The 20,631-nt window shown below is 35.5% G+C and overlaps 2 protein-coding genes and 1 non-coding gene across 3 annotated transcripts; 2 read left to right on the top strand and 1 right to left on the bottom strand.

The window, feature by feature from the left end:
• Positions 1 to 744: 744 nt before the first annotated feature.
• Positions 745 to 13,964, top strand: LOC105255758 (protein yippee-like 1). The gene is made up of 5 exons (XM_011265229.3): positions 745 to 1,114; positions 9,456 to 9,882; positions 10,767 to 10,810; positions 11,632 to 11,740; positions 11,833 to 13,964. Exons 2-5 carry the CDS (start codon positions 9,781 to 9,783, stop codon positions 11,920 to 11,922), a joined length of 345 nt encoding a protein of 114 aa, XP_011263531.1. The 5' UTR covers positions 745 to 1,114; positions 9,456 to 9,780; the 3' UTR covers positions 11,923 to 13,964.
• Positions 13,965 to 17,311: 3,347 nt separating this feature from the next.
• Positions 17,312 to 19,310, top strand: LOC105255757. The gene is made up of 5 exons (XM_011265228.3): positions 17,312 to 17,343; positions 17,787 to 18,136; positions 18,228 to 18,499; positions 18,611 to 18,842; positions 18,957 to 19,310. Exons 1-5 carry the CDS (start codon positions 17,312 to 17,314, stop codon positions 19,127 to 19,129), a joined length of 1,059 nt encoding a protein of 352 aa, XP_011263530.1. The 3' UTR covers positions 19,130 to 19,310.
• Positions 19,311 to 20,381: 1,071 nt separating this feature from the next.
• Positions 20,382 to 20,453, bottom strand: Trnac-gca. Its single transcript has one exon. It is a non-coding gene; the product is annotated as a tRNA-Cys (tRNA).
• Between the last annotated feature and the right edge of the window lie 178 nt (positions 20,454 to 20,631).

Here is a 20,631-nt window from a genome sequence, read left to right on the forward strand (position 1 = left end):
GCCGGGTTTCAAAGACAGGTTCCTGGGATCATTTGGAGACGATTTTTCCTCAACGAAAATATCGAGGCACTAATAATTTTCGAATTATAATGATTGGAAATAAGGGTTTTTTCGTAAGCTAAGCTTTGTCGAAATAAAATATTAACAAAACCACATTCTTCGATTAATTTTAAATAGAGTTTACTTTAGTCGAGTTTTAATTTAAGGCTTAATTCAAAGATATATGCAAACATGCAAAAAATGATGGCCTCCATCGACATTTTCGCCGGGGAAAAATCGTCTCCAAATAATCCCAGGAATCTGTCCTTGAAAGATTGATTATAAGTTTTGGGACACCCTGTATAATTGTTAGACGTAATTTCCCACTCGACAATATAACCGTTACATGTATCGTCGAGTGGGAAATTACAACTAACAATTATATAAATATTACTTGATGTTTGCTGGGAAATGTTTAATTACACGATTGAAAAAAGGAGGAGAAAATGAAGAACACATTTTTTTTTTTAATAAGACGTGCAAATTTAAATACATAATATACATAACGTATACTAAACGTACGAGAAATTCACTCGAAAGTCAATTTGAAAGAAAGTCTAACTCTTGCGTAGAACTGCGGAGAGGCGGATCATTTCGAACGGTCGTATTTCGCGCGCTCTGGCGGCGGCGCCCGAAGTCGGGGGACGCGTCGCGCGCGGGGCGCACGCGCGCCAGGCGAGTCGCGCATGCGCGCCAGGCGGGTCGCCGTGCGTCGTATCGTGCGCGGTGCGCAGCGCGATGCGATTTCGCCTGCGGAGCGGAGCGGACGCACCGAGATAAATCGAAACCGACGCCGAGAGAGCCGAGATCAGAGAGCAACGATCAGCAGTCACGGTGCGCGGTTCGCTGGACGTGCAAGGGACGCGTCTCGCGTAATTTAGTAATGATCGTGACGGACCGTCGCCGCCGCCGTCGTTGCTCGTGGCAGAATCGCCCAGAGACGAAGCAGCCGTGATCCGTGGTCGTCGTTGGCGTTCCGAGGCCCGTGCCGCGAGGGAGCAGAGAGAGGAGGACCGAGGAACAACCGCGTCGTCGTCGTCGCACGCTGCTGCAACGGTCACGGATGCATATGGAGGTAGGTGGACGAAAAAAAGTATGCGTGCGTTACATAAATAAAGGTCGAGGGTCCGACGCGACTGGGTCGCTCCCTTCTCTCTGTTTACGCCAGTAAAATTCTCTCTCTTCGTCTCTCTCTCTCTCTCTTTCTCTCTCTCTCGCAGTCAGGTGTTTTCGACGAGGCGACGGGATCCGTCGTCCACGCGGAATCGGGGCGAACCCGAGGCGTCGCGCATCTACGTCGTTCGCGATTTAGGCTAATATATCACGCTTGTCGCGCGACCAATTTTTTCCAAGCACGCCGATTGGCCGCGGAATAGAAGATTTTTTTTTCAAGATTCAAAAAATTATTTATCCCGCAACCAATCGATGGGCCTGAAAAATTTCTCGACAAGTGTAATATTAGCCTTAGGATAAATGAGACGCGTTCTCCCGCGAGTCGCGCGAGCCCGTAGTCACGTACTCCATACTTCGCCTCGGCCTCCGAACTACGCATTATTGTTTTCGTAACTTCCGTAACACGCGGGTTCGAGGGGGACCGGGGGGGGGAGCATTATTTTCGTCCTCGCGGCTCCGATAATTTCGGACGCGCTATCGCCCGTCGAACCCGGCGATAGCGGATACGCGGATACGCCGCGTTAAATCGTCGGGTTTGTGTACGTTCTCAGCTGATGGAGCCTGTCAGCTGCCTCGCTCCGCCTCCCCTCGCCCCCCCTCGCCCACCATCCCGCCTCGCCTCCTCGTTTCGATTCGCGAGGCGTTCTCCGTCTCTCTCTCTCTCTCTCTTTCTCTTTCTCTCCCCTCGGTCCTGCCTCTCTCTCTCTCTCTCTCGCCCTCGTCCTTGTCGACGAGCGCAGGTATCGCGTCAGGTTAGCAACCCACGATCCTTTCTTCTCTGCTTCTCTTCCTTCCCCCCTTCTTTCTCTCTCTCTCTCTCTGTCTGTCTTCCTCTCTTCTGTTATCAATGGATTAGGTCGCTTTCGATTGATCTCGGCGACTTTGTTGTTCCTGGAAAAATTGGACCGTTTTTCGAGATAATATTTATTTTGTTAATTTAATTTTGTTATCAGGCAATAATAAAAATTCTAGGGCCAACGATACGAGCTAATTACTAAGGTCTAAATAAAATAAAAGTTATATATTAATAAGTTCATTTAATTGAATAATCGCAAATGACTTTACTCAGTCTTCCTCAGTATGAAAAATAACAAAATCAACATATTAAAATCATCTGTATTCCTTTGACAATATTATTCGTATGTCGCAGAAAAGTAAGTATAAATTTAGTCAAAATTAATTTTTCAACCAGTCTTTCTCTGTGTGTTGATGGAGACGGTTGACATGACAATCTTGACGAAGTGATTTCCTTATTTCTCACGATAGAATAGTTAACTAAATTATTTTCACTCCGAAAAGAACCAAAACCATGGTCGAAACGTCGTGATTCACTTTAATAAAATTTGCCAGTGTGGTCGTTTCTAATTACTTCTTGTATTTTATTTACTGACGACCTTGAAGAGTTTAATGTTACAATTAATTTTGTTATTTTGTTAAATCCTCCCACGCTAGCTTGATTTCTCGATAATTCCCAAGACATTCACCTTGGATTCGATTCCGCCTGTTTTGAAACGAGGAAGAAGAATCGGCTCGTTTGCTTTTCAAATGAAGATTTAAGATGGCGAGGAAGCTAATTACGAGGAGAAGTTCGATGTAATCGCGCTTAATGTTAACTGTACTCGATGCCCGACTGAAAATAACGGAATCCCTTGACCCTTATTCGCGAGCCTCTCCTCGATTCTTTTCTTGCGTCGACGCGTATTATAAATATATGCACGGGGCTATTGTAGATCATGTTTGGACTATGTAGATACATGTGCGATAAGTGGTACACGAATACACAAGTGGTAATGTCGCCAGATAACGCGGCGCATCCACGATGTTTTGTATACATTAACAGCTGATCCAACTGTCGCGTCATAAAAATATCGGGACCATTATCTCATTGTCAGCCAACTACGTTCTTGCTTCGTTCGAATCGCAAGATCTCGCTTTTCAAATTTTTTCAATTATTCCGTCGCTAAATAATCGTTATCTCAGCGAAGGAGTTTTGGAGGGGCTTCGATAAGGATGTCATGAAAAATGCGCTTGAAACATTTTGTTAAACAGATAGCGGGAACTGAATAAACATGATTTCTTTTTTTACCAGATTTTTCCATCTATTATCGAAATAAAGGCGAAGAAAAATATATATCTCATGATTTTTATTCAGTATAAAAAATACTTAAAAATATCATACTTTATTTAGTATTAAAATATAATTAATATAATAATTTTAATATAATTATAATATAATTGTAATATAATATAATAATATAATGGATTTTATATATAGATTTTATATATTTTAATAATATATAGATTTTATTTAATATTAATATAATTAATAAATTAATAAATAAATCAATAAATTAATTAATTATGTCAGAGAAATGTATAATATTTAATATGGAAATATATACGATGTTTTAGAAGAGAAGATTTGTCGAGGAAAATATAAAAAAAAGGCTGTCGAAAAAAAAGAACCAGAATTACGGGCTATAAAAATTCTGCGCGTAATACGATTCGTTTTCGAAAAACAATGCGTTTTTCGCATTCCATGGCCGCGCTGCGAAGAAAATGAATATGTGCAACGACGAACAATGGAGCGCGAATGAATTAAAACCGCACATGCAACTCCCATCCTTCTCCCTCCTTTCTTCCCTCTTTATTTATTTAATAGATGGTATGCATAATTTATTCGATCGATCGTATCGATGCAAAAACGTGTTGCGAAGCGATCTCGTTCGTAACTGCGCGTAAACATGGCTCCTATTTTGGCGCGAAATACGCAGCAGCGCGTGTTAAAACGACACGATCGATTTCCCCGTGATACTCGCGTGTTCCCTCTTCCGGTTCAGTCGCTCCCTCGCCTCGGCTTTCGCCGAGGAACGAACGGGAATCGGCGAATTTCGTGCCCTTGCGAGCCGTCAGGCCTTCGATCGAACGCGACGTCGCGACGCGCCGCGTCGCGTCGCGTCGCGTCGCGCGAACCTGTTGGACAACGGTTTTGTGTACATTTACAGCTGACTGGACTATCAGCTGACTGCGCGACAGAATCGCGCGCGCGCGCGCGCTCCGCTGTTTGCTTCCTCGCCTCCCTGTTGCACGCCTGTTTCTTTCCTGGCGTACTCTCCTTCTCTTCCTCGACTTTTAAAAATATCACATAATTTCTTCTATAATATTCAATCCTTAAACTTTCAGTTTCTTGACGAAGTCTCACACGGACGCATCAGTTTCTCTCAAATTCGAATCTAGTTAAATAATGTTTTTTGTTAATGTGACTTGTGTAGTTTTGCAAGATTATCGTCTATGCCTGTCTCCTGATTATTATTACATCGTATATACTTGATAAGGACCACAACCATATGGTCGAAACGTCGTATTAATAAACAAAATTTCTGGCTAGTTTGGTCGACTACACTTTTTTTCAACGATCCTTAAACTTTCAATTAATATATATATTCCTATTTTTTAATATAGCAAGATTGCCCCCCCCCCCTATCTTTCTTTTTCTTAAAATGATTCAGAGTATTTACATTTATTTTCAATTCTCCTAATTTATTATTTCTAATTATTATATTAATTAATTCTTTCATTTTAATTTATATTTACATTAATATAATAACCTTATTAATATTTTTTTATTCCACAAAATCTAAATTATTCTTTATAATTAATATAATCCCTTTGAAAAACTCTATCTTATCATATTCTTTAGTCTTTTCCTATCTTTAATAATAATTATAATTTAAATAAGATTTTAAGTTTATTTTTCTAAACTTTAAACCTTCAAAGTTTGATATATAAATTTTTCTATATTTATAAATCTTATTTTTTCTTAACCCATTTATTATCCCTTACTATATCCCCTCCCCGTTCCACGGTTCCATTTCGGGAGACGCGGTTCCTTATCCCCCATACTCTCTAAAAGTGAATCAGTAAAAATATCACTAATTTAAACAGTAAAATAAGATTTCATTGAGAATCAGTGAGTATTTTATTGATTTTCAGTGGAAACGCTTATTTTCTTGTTATTTTGTTAAAATAAAATTCACTATAAAACCAGTAAATTTCACTGTAAAACCAGTAATCGCTAGTTTGTTCGTTTACCGCTACCACTGTAAAACCAGTAATCGCTATCTCTCTCGTACTTAGTTTTAATCATAAGCATTATATAAAGTTTGCAAAGAGCGACAGATAAAATTAGAAGTATTATTTCGATTTAATTTCTGATACAATCTCAATAGAGAGGCTTCAGGTGTTAAATCGATCTTATATAAGTCGGACAAATAAATGTCTGACGACTTAATGAAAATGATAAAGAGATGAATTATAGTTTAATATTGCTGACGATAGAAAGAAATATTACTGATTGAAACAGTCAAAATTATTAACTGATTCTTTCAATAAAATATCACTGATTTACAGTGATAGTACACTGATTCACTTTTAGAGAGTACAGAACAGTGCAGCAATATTACAGCAAATTGTAATATTGCTGTGACATTGCAGCAATATTGTAATATTGCTGCAATTTTCTGTGCTGTATGGACCTCTTTGTTGTCTTGGTTTTTTTTTATTTCATTATTTCCTTTCGTCATTTTCCTCGTCGACAATTTATTCCGTCTCGAGAGCCACGGGTCCTTCAGACCTGTTTGTTATCTGTTTACGGAAGCGCGTTGAAAATTAATGAATCATTAGCTCGCTTGAGTTCTTTCGTATTGTTTGGAATATATTTCTCGATCGTGATTTCGAGGTCAGTGATTTGAGCAGGATTTTTCAAGGTTTCTCTCTCTCTCTCTCGGTCTTCGTCGTCTTCCCCCCTGCCTTTTCCCTGCGTCGTAATCAGTGCGTTGCGACAACGTGCGACGAGGGCAATGGCACCCGCCCATTCGATCTTCGTTTGTGTAATGTAGCTAATGCGGGGTGAAGGGTGAACGACTCGCGTAAATTCTCTTGCACACAGAAGGCAGTTTATAAATAACTGGAAGCGAAGCGGGAGGAGAGGGGTCTTTGTCCCCCGCACTTGGGTCCTCGGTCGTCAACCCCTCGATCATTTCTCTCCGAGTTACCCGGGGCGCTCGTACTTTATTAGGTTTCTTTCAAAGTATCATGTGGACTTTGCGCGATATCGCTGAGGTAAAATTACGATCGATGTTTATGACCGATAAGAATATTTCCTAATCAATTATGTCAACTTATGTTTTCCAACTATAATGTTTTCACTAAAATTTATATATTTTCAACAAGACATCATATATGTTTTGACAACAGATTAGTAAAAATATACGCCCATACAGCACAGAATATTGTTGTAATATAACAGCAATATTACAATGTTGCTGTAATGTCACAAACATTGCAGTGATATTATAATTTGCTGCAATATTGTTGTAACATTGTAGCAATATTGCTGCAATATTGCAGTAATATTACAAACATTGCAGCAATATTACAATGTTGCTGCAATTTTGCTGTAATATTAAAAGCATTGCAACAATATTACAATGTTGCTGCAATATTGCTGTAATGTTACAACAATGTTCTGAGCTGTGGGACGAGTAATGCGTTTATAAGGATTTTTTTCATCCTTTAAATTCCATCAAGAATTTTTGAAAAAAAAAATCTTTTTCTTTCATCTTCAAGACATTCGTGTACGAATAGATAATTTTATTTTACTTGCTACGAGAGATATGAATTAGATAAAATTTTCTCAGATGCGCACACAAGTTTCCTCTCTTTAGTCGACCGCTGCAGGAATCTTGGCGAGTTGCTGAGCCAGTCTCTTTCTCTCTCTCCTTCCTCCTTCTCGCATGTGTACTTGCGCGAAGAGAGAAAGAATAAAAAAAGACGCCGGTGCGTCTACAATAAGTAGCAATGACCTTGACTAGTATATTGACTCCAAAGTCCCGGTCTCTTTGTTCTCGGCAATCCGTTAGGAAACTCGTTCCCGTTCTCCTCTTCGCACGAGCCAACAAACGAGACGAGATCCACTTGAATTCATGTATATTCGCGAATAAATTTCAATATACTTACATACTTCGCTAATCGGTCGATGTTAAAAAATTATCGTCTTCCTCAAAGTGTCTTAACGTTGTTACTCAAGTGTACGTATTCAAGTGTACTCGACGTGTTCGACCAGCTCCAGTTGAGTCTCCGCGAGGTCACGGCGAGGGAATCAATTCCGATTAGCGGTGATTTTGCGGAGAAGCGAGTGCGCGATTAGCATTTACAAAGCGTCCGACATCCGTTCCAGGGAGGAATAAGAAGGAGACTCGCGTGTCTCTGTTCGCCTCTCGCGCGCAGAAGAAAAAAGCCTCTATCTTTAACGATTCATAATAACGTCCTTGTCTCTTTGTTTGAACGCGCGCCAGCACGTGTGTAGCACATACGTCGATGCAATTGCCTTTGAAAGCTACGCCTCGCTTCGCTTTCAACGTCATTTCCGCAGCTGTCATTGCGCTCCCCCCACCCAGTCGCCCCGGCGGTGTTTTTTCTTTTTTTTTTTCGTGAAAATAAAAAAAAACAAGATAAGAGCGAAGAGGAAGGAAAGAGCGAAAGAGTGACATTTATTGACGAAATAAAGACTTTCGAAGACGAAGCTATACAAAAGCTATTTACGCATTATTTGTTCTATTTACAACCTTCGTAATGCAGTTTATTGGAGACATTCATCGCGTAATCCACGGATCGATACGTTTCTCGTGAAAATTGCAGAGCTTATAACAGCAGAATTAGTTTCCCAGCAAATATCAGTAAGTAACCCATACAGCACAGAAGCTTGCATCAACATTGCTGCACTGTTACAATATTGCTCACTGCTGTGTAATGTTGCAAAAATAATGCAGAGACATTATTTTGTAATATTTGGCAATGTTGCAGCAACGTTTTAACAGAGCGAAAACGTATAACATGTGTTTCTTTACTTGCTGCTACGCGGCGACACCAAATTTAACTAACTCGGTTTCTAATTCATCTAAAGTGGATATAAGGTCTACAAAGGACTAATTATATTTCTTGTCTTGTGTCAGTTTAATTTCTAATAAACTGACTTGGTTTATTTAATATTCTGAATCCTAATGAGGGATCTAGATTATTAAACAAATAATTTGTTTAATAATCTGGATCTCTCATTGGGTTTCAGAATATTAAACAGATTTTTTTCAATTGAATGGGTAAATAGGAAATAATTCATTTGCGTATTAAAATATTCTGGTGTCGAATGTATGTAAAATAATTTTATATATATATTATTGAGATAAATATTTAAGAAACATCTAATAAAAAACACTAATAGATGTTTTCTTAAAGGCATTTTTTCCGATCTTTCTTAAACGTTTTTTTATGTTTTCAAAGTTTATTTATTAAATTTAAAACGGCGTCTGCAATTGTAGCAAAACGCGTTTTAATATTACAAATACGTTACACAACATTGCTACAGTCTTACATTGTAATATTCCTAAAAGTGGACACTTTAATGTTGCTGCAATCCCACAACAATGGTGCAGCAACATTTTGCAGTGAATTTGCGACGTTGCAATATTGCGGTGAAAGATTGCTGCAATGTTACAATATTGCTCACTGCAGTGTAATGTTGCAAAAATAATACAGAGACATTATTTTACTTAATATTACTTTGGCAATGTTGCAGCAACGTTTTAACAGAGCGAAAACGTATAATGTGTTTCTTTATATGTGTATACAATCTTTGTGTGCTGTATGGGAACATTTACATAACTATTAGTTGTAACTTCCCACTCAGCAATATAACTGTTGCATGTTATGTAACTGTTACATAACAGTCATATTGCTGAGTGGGGAAATTACAACTATGGAAAATTACAACTAACTGTTATGTAACAATTACACAACATGTAACAATTATATTGCTGAGTGGGAAATTACAACTAACAGTTATATAAATGTTACTTGGTGTTTGCTGAATTCTAAACTAATACAACCGTTGCGGTAAAAAATCACTTACTTCGCGATACTCGTATCGCAAAGTGAGCTATCTATTTGCTATACGTGCACGTTTTCAATGCGCGATCGAATCTACGTCAAACTTGTCAATCTTGTTTACACAATTAGCGGTTCGATCAAGTCTGATGTACGCCAAAAAAAAATGATAAAGAACAAGGTGGAAGAAAAAAATGTCGCGAGATTCCGTTGTAGACCGACTTGACGTTAGCGAGAATCGACCCGAAATGAGCATCAACGTTGCGCATTTCTCAGTAAATCTCCCTTGTTATTTATTACAGGTGTCCCCGAACCGGCGCTGTCTGAACCAGCTCAACAGCTGATCGGAGCACGAAGCGGCGGTGAACGGGGCTACTATCGCACCACCACCCCGCGTTTCGGAGAGAAATTCGATTTCGTGTCCGTTGAACGTGAAGAAAAGAAAGGGAAAATAAATAAAACATAAATAGAGAGAAAATAGAGCGCGAATCTCTCCCCTCTCTCTCTCTCCTCCTCTCGCGGAGAGACAGAGACTTGGACATCCTTGCGCTGTGAAAAAAGGCAAGAGGATAGAGGATAGCAGCGAGCAAAGAGCGAAGTGTGTCCCGCTCGCTTGGATACGCCACCATGGTGAAAACTTTTCAAGCGTACCTACCTTCCTGTCACCGCACTTATTCGTGCATTCACTGCCGTGCTCATCTCGCCAATCACGACGAACTCATCTCTAAGGTGAGCTGCACTCACTCGAGCGAGTAACGCGGTCTCTGTTGCAGTTTTTTTCTCTTTCAAAAATATGTCGAGATTTCAAGAGGGATACCAAATCGGATATTGGGACTAGTCTGTTTATAATTATAATTATAATTTTATAAATTTTATTTATTATTATTTTATAAATTTTATAAATTTTATTTGGGACTAGTCTGTTTATAATTATAATTATAATTTTATAAATTTTATAATTTTTAAAATTTATAAAATTTATTAAAATTTATTAAAATAATTAATTAAAATAAAATTATAAAATTTAAATTAATATATTAACTTAATTAATGTAAATTATTACTTAAGCTTGAAAAAAAAACGCGGATTAAAAGTTACTTTTTATCTTCGTATCTTTGTGTCGATGAAAGTTATCGGCATGTTTGATCTATATCGACAAGTATGATTAATGGGATATAAAGAAACTGATTGATCTCGATGTGCATTACAAGAGAGCATTTATTTTTCTTGCTTCTCGCGTCTTAATCTGCAATGAGGGATTAAGGGAGTTGTTATGGAACTGTTTGGGGAAAGATTTTCAATCGAAATTAATCCAATCGAATTCCTTTCCTCGCCGACAGAAACCAATCACGATGCGATTGGGAAAGATTATTATCGTTTGCTTTATCGTATGGCAATAATATGATCTCCCAAAGAGGTCCATAATGGCCTGAAGAAATCACAGTCCGGAAACTCGGTTACCGGAAACTCGGTTACCGGAAACACGCGTTTCCGATCGACATCATAAATAGTTCCATAATAGCTAATAATAGGAGAGTGTCTCTTAACTCGATGTCCCGTTTTTTTATTGTACATTATCAATGAATCTAAGTTTTGTCCGTTTTACATTTCAGTCCTTCCAGGGCAGTCAAGGTCGTGCCTATCTCTTTAATTCCGTGTAAGTATAATTAGTAAGAAGATAGGTAAATCGAATAGAATAATTTTTCATCACATCTTTAACGTTCATTATTTTTATAATGTACACACATGTACAAGATATCTCAAAATTATATCGATAAAGTTGACGCCAATCTTTTCTTATCAACAATTTAATTTAGCAATATTTCTTTTTTTGTCTTTTTTATATTTATTTTTTATATTTTTTATACTTGTTATTTATAGTTTTTTAAAAAATTAAGTCAATGTAGTGGTTACAAGAAAAAAATCTAATAACTGAGTATACAAATTAGGCAGAAAAAAAATTAGAGTTTTTTATATTTATTTCATATATTAATTTCATTAGTTATAAAATTTAAATTAATTAAAAATTAATTAAAATAAATTTAAAATTTATTAAAATAATTTTTAAAATAAAATAATTTTTTATAATTATTATAATTTTATAAATTTTGTAATTATTAAAATTTATTAAAATAATTAATTAAAATAAAACTATAAAATTTAAATTAATATATTAATTTAATTAATGTAAATTTTGTGAAGGAAAATAGAGAAAAAAAGAAATTAAATTGTAAATAAGCAAAAGATAAGATTTTTATTTTCCTCGATTTTTTTCTTAATTGATGGAAATTCTCAAGTCTCTCCAATTATTACTTATGATTAAGAAATAATATCAATAATTTGTAAATCATTAATTGGGAAGAATTAAAATAAATGGTTAAGTTTGATTTTTTTTTTCCTAGTTATATTTAAAACATATACATTTACATAAGCGATGAAGAAATATTTTGCAAAATTATAATTGTATTTACTACGTAGGGTGAACGTAGGTTGCGGACCCGCGGAGGAGCGAGTTCTGTTAACTGGGTTACACGCTGTCGCCGATATCTATTGCGAATGTTGCAAGACCACGTTAGGATGGAAATATGTTAGTGTTATCCAATAAATAAAAATATATTAATTAATCTCGAATATATGGGAGAGTTCAATAAAATTAATAATTCAATATGACATTTTTAGGAGCATGCGTTCGAATCAAGTCAAAAGTATAAGGAAGGAAAGTTTATAATCGAACTTGCCCACATGATCAAGGAGAATGGATGGGAATAAAGAGCGGAGGGGAATAGAGAGAGACAAGTTCTCCGTGCCTCTCGTCAAACTTTTCCTGACAATGCCTACAACATGTTGTTCTAATTGCAATGTGCGGCCCCTCTCTATTCGAACCACCAACGAAAGTCTGTGATTTCATTTGTGATTTATAATCTTAGTAATCTTCGTTTCGGACGATTCAACATCGGTTTGCCCTCTGGTCAAATCGAGCAAGCGAAGAAGGGCGATCGCAGCGATCCGCATTCGCCCATGTGTGGACACATTTCACCAAGTATTGTAAAGAAAAAATTATTTTTCAATGGGAGAAAAGGGTAGAGTAATAAGACGATAATGTCGAGTAATGGTGGAACATGATAACGATGGTGCCATGGTGGAGATGAGGAAGCGAGATCGCTCGGTACGAGCAATGGGGTGCCCCCTTCCTAATTTTGATCCATTATCTTTGTAGACATTGCGTGGCATCGTGTGCATGTCAACACTGAATGTTAAAAAATTAAACGTGCGGGGCACCCCGACAATCAGTTTTCATCTGTTTTCACGCACCGGATCAGCGCAAGTGCCACAGACTTTGCCGGACTGATTGCCTGCCTGCCGCGTCTGTCATTGGAATTTCACTGCCGATATTCCTAATATTAATTAAGGAAGCTACGTTGTATCTAGGGACGGCGTAGTGGTAGTCCTAGAACTTAGCGTACATTATAGAATACTAAAGCCTATATTACATTATTATAGAGGACCTCGTGGATAGAGAAAAATAGGAATAAATAAGAAATAAATGGAGGCGAGAAGAGCGAAGGAAAATGAGAGAAGAGGAAGGAATTTGAGCGAGTGAATGAGAGAGGCAGGAGCCCGAGGACGGGGATGATATAGAAACAAGTGGTCAAGTTTTCTGTCACATGTGTGCATGTTTGGTTTTACGTTCATCATGCCTGCCAAACTGTCCGTTTATCCGTTTGTCTGACAACAGTTGCCACTGTTACTACGGTAGTATCATGTTGTAACGAGTTTATCTTCTTCATTGGCTGAGTAGGGTGTGTGTGTGTGGGTGTCTGATGTGATTCGATTGAATTATTTTCATTGTGAAAATCTTGAAGAACCGCGTATGTACGTGTATGTATGTGGATGTGCGCGTCTTAGGCACGTAATATGATATGTATCTGAAATATAGAGGAAAGGGGAGGGGAGGGGAGGGGGAGGGTGAGGTGAGGGTGATTGTTCGTTTCCTATAAAATATCGATCTCGTTCGTGAATGTTTTATAAGATCCAACTGTGTATTTACGAGATTGCTGGTAATGATGGTCGCAGTAAAAAGGCCTCCCATCGAGGATTAATTCGATATCACCGAAATAAAATAGAGAAACGTCTCTCTCTCTCTTTCTCTCTCTTTCTCTCTCTCTCTCTCTCTCTCCGCGATCGAATATCCATAATCGAGTTGTCGTTTTCTTATATTTACATTTAAATGCATTTCAAATGCAATGTATGGTTCTTGCATAAAAGATTCTCTCCTTCGGAGATTCATCATTACAGGCTGGTTATACTGGGATCTGTCATTTTCTCTATATTCCTTGACGAGTTCTTCCGTTGCTATCTTCTTGTTATGATTATCGAAATGAAACGAGAGTGAAATTTATCGGCAATTATTATATTTAATGGCATTTGCACTTATGCTATTGGGGAAAATCAGATAAGCACAAGTCGCGTTTCTCTTTCCTTCCTCCCTGCCTCTTCCTTTTCCTCTCTCCTTTCTCTCTCTCTCTCTCTCTCTGTGCATGATACTTAACGATTAAACTCGTATATAAATTGTTGTGTTTAATCGATTTTTTGCATAGAAAATTGTTTCTCTTTCACGTGTTATATTATTAACAGGAAGATAGCGTTGTTGCGTTTATCCTATTTTAAGCGATAATCCGTTTATATATATTGTACGAAATGCTTTGTACGATATATCAATGCTGCTCCCATCCCCAGCAAAACACCAAGTAACAATTATACAATTGTTAGTTATAATTTCCCACTCGGCAATATAATTGTTACTTAACACATAACAGTTATATAACATGTGACAGTTATACAGGGTGTATCTTAAAAAGCGCCCACTAAGCAAATAGCGTTATTCCTGATTAAAAACCGAGTCGAAAAGTCCCGAACCATTTTTTTTTCCCAAGATTCATTAAATAATTAAATTAAATTATTAATAATTAAATTAATTTAATTAATCAGATTTAAGTATTAAAAAGATTTCGGAAAAGATGAATTGTTTAAAAATTAACACAAAACAGTTTATTTTTTTGCTTATCCAAATCTTCATACGTTGATAAGGAGGAAGTTTGTCCTTATTGGCGCAACTTTACTCGTTAATTACTGCTTTATTAAGCATTATGGAGAAAAATGGTTCAGGACTTTTCGACTCGGTTTTTAATCAGGAATAACGCTATTTGCTTAGTGACAGCTTTTTAAGATACACCCTGTATAACTCGGTGTTTGCTGGATCGTTTTTTTTTTCCGCACGATTTTTCCACAAGATCACACGTAGGCATACGTACAAAGACATACGTTGATCTTTCAAGTGCATCCATGTGAAAGTGCAGTGTATTCATGCGTATGTAGAAAAATGTCTGCCCGCCTACCTGTTCGACAGATTGACCGAGTGAATGAGCAAACGGTTGAATGAATGTGCCGGCCTAATATTCACGCTGTCACTCAAAGAGTACTTTTTATATTAATGTGCCGATATCTCCTTATCCGCACTCACCTCTTTTCAGAACCTTGTTAAAATGTACCTATCGATACACTAATTCCGTAGTCTTCTCAGCCTCCACAACTTCCACCATCACAGGATTTTGCTTTGTAAAACGTGTTCTTAATAAAATAAAAAAAAACAATCCACAAAGTATCGAGGATAATTTTAGACACATTTTTAATATAAGATATATCGGTATTTTTTCTACTCTTGTTTTTGATTTTTCGAAAACGGATATGAGGGCGTAGAGCGTTTTACGTGATAAAGGTCTCAAGAAAAATTGAGGGTAAGTATACACGTCACTTTGGATTATTTTTAGAACTTAAATTGAATATTTAATAATTAGAGACTTGGCTCAAAATATCAAAATGAAAATGGCATAGTTGGCATTAGTTGGAGCGCAGAGAACCAACAACACTTTTTTTTTCAATATTAGTTTGTTAAAAACTTAATAACAAAAACCGATTAAATTGAACATGTACGAGGGTAGTTCGAAAAGTTCTCGGCCTGGCAAAGAAAACACATGATTTCCAGCAAAAATCTTTTTTATTTTTCAACATAGTCCCCTTTCAACTCAATACATTTAGACCAACGATGTTCTAATTTTTTTATACCCTCAGTATAATACGATTTGCTTAAGCCTCCAAAATAAGCATCCGTCTCAGCGATGACCTCCGCATTTGACGTGAATTTTTTTCCAGCAAGCCATTTTTTCATATTCGGAAACAAAAAGAAGTCACTGGGAGCTAAATCTGGCGAGTACGGTGCGTGTGGTAACAATTCGAAACGCAATTCATGGAGCTTTGCAACTGCAATTGAAGACGTGTGAGCGGGTGCATTGTCGTGATGGAAAAGCACTTTTTTCTTTGCCAAATGAGGACGTTTGGTTTTAATAGCATCGTTCAATTGCTCCAGCAATGCTGCATAATATTCCCCATTGATGGTTTTGCCTTTTTCTAGATAATCTATGAACACCACACCTTGCGAATCCCAAAAAACAGTCGCCATGACTTTTCCGGCTGATGGAACTGTTTTTGCCTTCTTTGGAGCATCCGCTTCCACCCATTGTTTTGATTGTTGTTTCGTCTCTGGCGTGTAATGGTGAATCCATGTTTCATCGACAGTGATAAATCGTCGCAGAAATTCGGTTGAATTGCGTTTAAACAAGTCCAAGCACTCTTGAGAAATGTTCGTTCGAATGCGTTTCTGATCGACCGTTAACAAACGCGGCACCCATCGCGCTGAGAGCTTTCTCATATGCAAATGTTCATGTAAGATATTGTGAACACGCTCTATTGAGATGTTTGCAATGTTAGAAAGCTCACGCACTTTTACTCGTCGATCATTTAACACGCTATCGTGGATTTTTTGAATGATTTCCTCATTCGTGGCGGTTTTCGGGCGACCCGAACGTTCATCGTCAAAGATGGATGAACGGCCACGTTTAAATTCAGCAGCCCATTTCTTCACTGTTGAAAATGATGGAGAAGAGTCTCCCAAAGTGGAATCCAGCTCGTTTTTTATTTCTGTTGCCGTTAATCCTTTTAAAACGAAATATTTTATGACTGCGCGATATTCAATTTTATCCATTTTTGGAGAAGTATCAAATCTTGTCTGTTTTACTCGAGCACAGTAAACAAACTAGCGAACGAATCTGTCTGAAACTGTGCGGTACGCCCTCTGAGGGATTAAACTTGAGAAAAATCATAGCCATTTGATATTCTTAGCGACATTTCTATATTAGGCCGAGAACTTTTTGAACTACCCTCGTACCTATCGATACATTAATTCCGTAGTCTTGTCAGCCTCCACTCTGTGGCCTCCACAACTTCCACCATCACAGGATTTTGCTTTGTAAAACGTGTTCTTAATAAAATAAAAAAAAACAATCCACAAAGTATCGAGGATAATTTTAGACACATTTTTAATATAAAATATATCGGTATTTTTTCTACTTGTTTTTGATTTTTCGAAAACAGATATGAGGTCGTAAACCGTTTTACGCGATAAAGGTCTCAAGAAAAATTGAGGGTAAGTATACACGTCACTTTGGATTATTTTTAGAACTTAAATTGAACATTTAATAATTAGAGACTTGGCTCAAATAATCAAGAAATCAAAAAGAAAATGGCATAAAAGCCAACGCGCGATAGTTGGAACGCAGAGAAGCAACAACACTTCTTTCTTTTTTCAATATTATAAATATAAAATAAAAAATAAATATAAATATAAAATATAAATATAAAATATAAAATAAATTAATTATAAATATAAAAATAAATTATAAATATAAAATAAATTATAAAATAATTATAATAATATAATTTTATTAAAAACATATAATAAACAAAAAGCGATTAAATTAAACATTTTTATTTTTGCCCGATTTCAAATAATGGCGCTTCATTTTCACGCATGTGCACTACTCGTCTCGGGCTTTATCAAACGTGCCGACAGGGGGAACGACGTGCCATCATATTGCACAGATAACAATGGATTCCATCGTAGAAACTTGATTTTTTTCTTGTTAGCATTTCTTATAATTAATGTTTTTTTTTTTGTTCATTTTTAGTGTATAAACGTGGGCGAATTTTTATTTATCGTTATTACACATATATCTGTTGAACGCTGTTTATTACTTTAAGATTAATGATGAGGAACGCAAAAGTTAAGAATTCAAGGTAATTAAAATCATCAAATCTCTCTAAAGAAAGATTAAAAAAATACGCCAAGTACATAAAAAATATTCTACCTTGTATGCAAGAAAATGTTTAATGAAAAAATCTTTAAAACTAATTTACAATAATTTTCCCTCCGCAAAATTGTTTTTCTAAAAAACAAACCTCAACAAATAATTTTCATAAAAAAATATAAAATATAAAAATATAAAAAAAATATAAAAATATAAAATATCGAAACTATCAAATGACAGCTATGTGATTATTATATATAATTCCTGTCACTTGCTCTGATTATGAGAGAAAGACAAAGAGAGATCCTTGTTCTTACATAAATAAAATCATCTTATATAAATAAAATATTGCCATTTACAATTTATATTATTTATAGAAAATTATAACTCAGTTCAATGATTGCGTTTGACCTGTAATACAAATTTTTACAGAACGGGAAGTTTGGAAAGTTTTAGCGATGGAGGAGGATTATTTGATGTTGTTGTACGGCCAATGTTGCAGAAAGGCCACGAGGGAGAATTGTGCAGTTGGTTAAAAGAAATGAGTCTAATCCCTACAGTTTCCAACTGTCCCAATTTGGAATGTGATGGACGTAGTTTAGTGTGGAATCCCGCGAGAATCATAGACAAGTACATTTGGTCTTGCCCTGGCTGTTTGAGGAAGCTGTCGATAAGGGAAAAATCCTTCTTTTTTGGAATAAAATGTGACCTGAAAATGTGCCTTCAATTGATATTAGGATGGTGTCAAGATATTCCCTGCGAAATTATTGCTTCATGCTTAGGTTCTTATTTACAAATTATATCACAAATATTTTAGGTGATACATTAAAAAATATTATTTACAGTCAAATGCATATATTTGTATTATTGCAGATATCAAGAAATATGTAGTTAAAAAAATATATGATCGATGTGACGAACTTTCCGCAATCTACATGAAGAAACATCCAGAGGATTGGTTATTAGGCGGTGAAGGTGCAATATTAATAGTGGATGAATTTCCTGGTGGTTGTATGATGGAGCATCAACCGGATCTAAACTCTGCCAAAAAACGCAATAATAATTCACATACAATAATATGCATTGCAGAAGCGAATGCTATACCTCCTCGCATATGGTTGCATATGATTGAAGCTGTACCAGAGGTAATGAAATGTGTAATTAATAATTGCTATTATTTTATTTACCATATGATAAATAACATCATGTAAATATTAATCGCTGTGTAAATTGTCTTAATTTTGTGCTATTTACAGCCACAAAAGATTGACAAATTACAACAGGGGGTCAACAAGTGTAACATGGTAAAAGAAGCTTTAAAGGAAATTGCGAAGCACACAGTACCAGGAAGTTATATAGTAGCAAATGATCGTGCTTCCTGCTGTAGTTACGAATCTTTACAGAGTTTAAGGCAATATAAGATTATCAGTATTGAACAATTACAAAAATTTGATCCACCTGGTAAAAGTAAACTTCTTGATAATCTTGGTAACTATTTTTCTTTATACAATAATGTTGCAATTACACAAATGTTTTTGTATATATTTTTCTATCTGCCTAAACAATTTTCGCGTAAATTATCCATTCTCATTCATTTTTAAGAAACAATTTGGCAAAACGCCATTGAAATCTGTGAGGAAGTTCAAGAAGCTACGCACACTGTAGGCCAACATATCATTGCTAGACACTTGTGGAGACAGAAATTTGGAACATCAATCTCCACGGCTTTTCAAGATATGATGAATCATATTGCAGAACATTATCGATTTTCTTAAGATTAGGCATAAATATTGAAATCTCCTCTGGGTCGCAGCAGTATAACATCTCTCATACATGACAAAATGCTCCTGCAAATAACACTCGATTTTTTAATGAGCGTACAAGATGGATATTGATTGAGAAATTAGATCTTATATATATATATATAATTTTCACACAAATTGCCTTATATATAAAGCAACGAATATATATATATATATATATATATATATATATATATATATATATTATAAAATTTATTTTTTATATACACATAACAAAGTAAAATTTATAAATGACTATATTGTTAAGTCTTCCAAGTACTCTTAAGATATTACTCTTTATATAAAATTATATATATATTGACAATAATTGTTGAGAATTATAGTGAAAAGATGAATGAACTTTAAGAGAGAAAAAGTGAAGCGACAAGATTGATAAAAAGCTATATATAATGTCTTCATATTTGTGCTAATACTAAAAGCTATTGCATTGAAAGACTGAGAGTGATGCTATCAATAGAATATAATTTTAAAGTAATTTCAAATTCAATAATATAGCAATATTAGGATAAATAGTAATAGCAGATATTATTCACTTTCAATTTGTTTTTTTAATTGAAGAGATATTAAGTACTATAATTTTGGTACTAAACTTTTCTTGTATTTTTTTTCTAATATTCTCTTTCAAATGTTTAAGTACGCACAAAATTAAATTTATAGTATAACTTTATATTTTATTACATTGTTTTTTCATATATATGTTTTGTTGAATATAATTTTACATTTATAAAAGAGGAGGAAGAGCAATTAGTGAATCAGTTGATTTATTATGGGATCAACTCCGTAATTTTTTATCACTTTATCGATTATCTATAACTTCTCGTTATAACATTATAAATAAATTAAAAATAAAATATAAAAAAGTTCTTTTATTAATAAATATTTTTTCAAATATTTTCTCTAAAGGAGGATATTAAGATAGACACATGATCATTAAGAAAAATTAAACATTTGCTACAAATACTATTAATATGATTTTGTACTAAATTTTTGATTAAATTGATAATAAAATGTAAAAATTAAACGAGATTTGTTTATTGTTCCTGTTTTTTATATAAGAGAAGTAATAATAATATTATCGAATTTGGAATTTTGTATACACGTATACATATGATATATATTTAAAAAAATAAGTAATTACAAAATAATGTTTTGATTAAATATTTTTAAGAAAAATATACACTATGACGAAAAAAAATAGCTCGCGAGGGGGCACCCGGGTTTGAACCGGGGACCTCTCGATCTGCAGTCGAATGCTCTACCACTGAGCTATACCCCCAGTTATTAGTTGCTGTCAAATATATGGTTTTCTATCATGGAAAATACAATTTATCTCATTTGTCAAGTATAATCATACAACAATGCCTTGTGCAATTCTGAAATAATTTTGATTAATCGAAATATAATCGTCGTTTGCTCTAATACACTTTTCATTTCCTTGGAAAAAAATGGTTTTT

Source organism: Camponotus floridanus, unplaced genomic scaffold (assembly GCF_003227725.1).
Source record: "Camponotus floridanus strain SB8 unplaced genomic scaffold, Cflo_v7.5 scaffold32, whole genome shotgun sequence".
NCBI classification, from domain to species: domain Eukaryota; kingdom Metazoa; phylum Arthropoda; class Insecta; order Hymenoptera; family Formicidae; genus Camponotus; species Camponotus floridanus.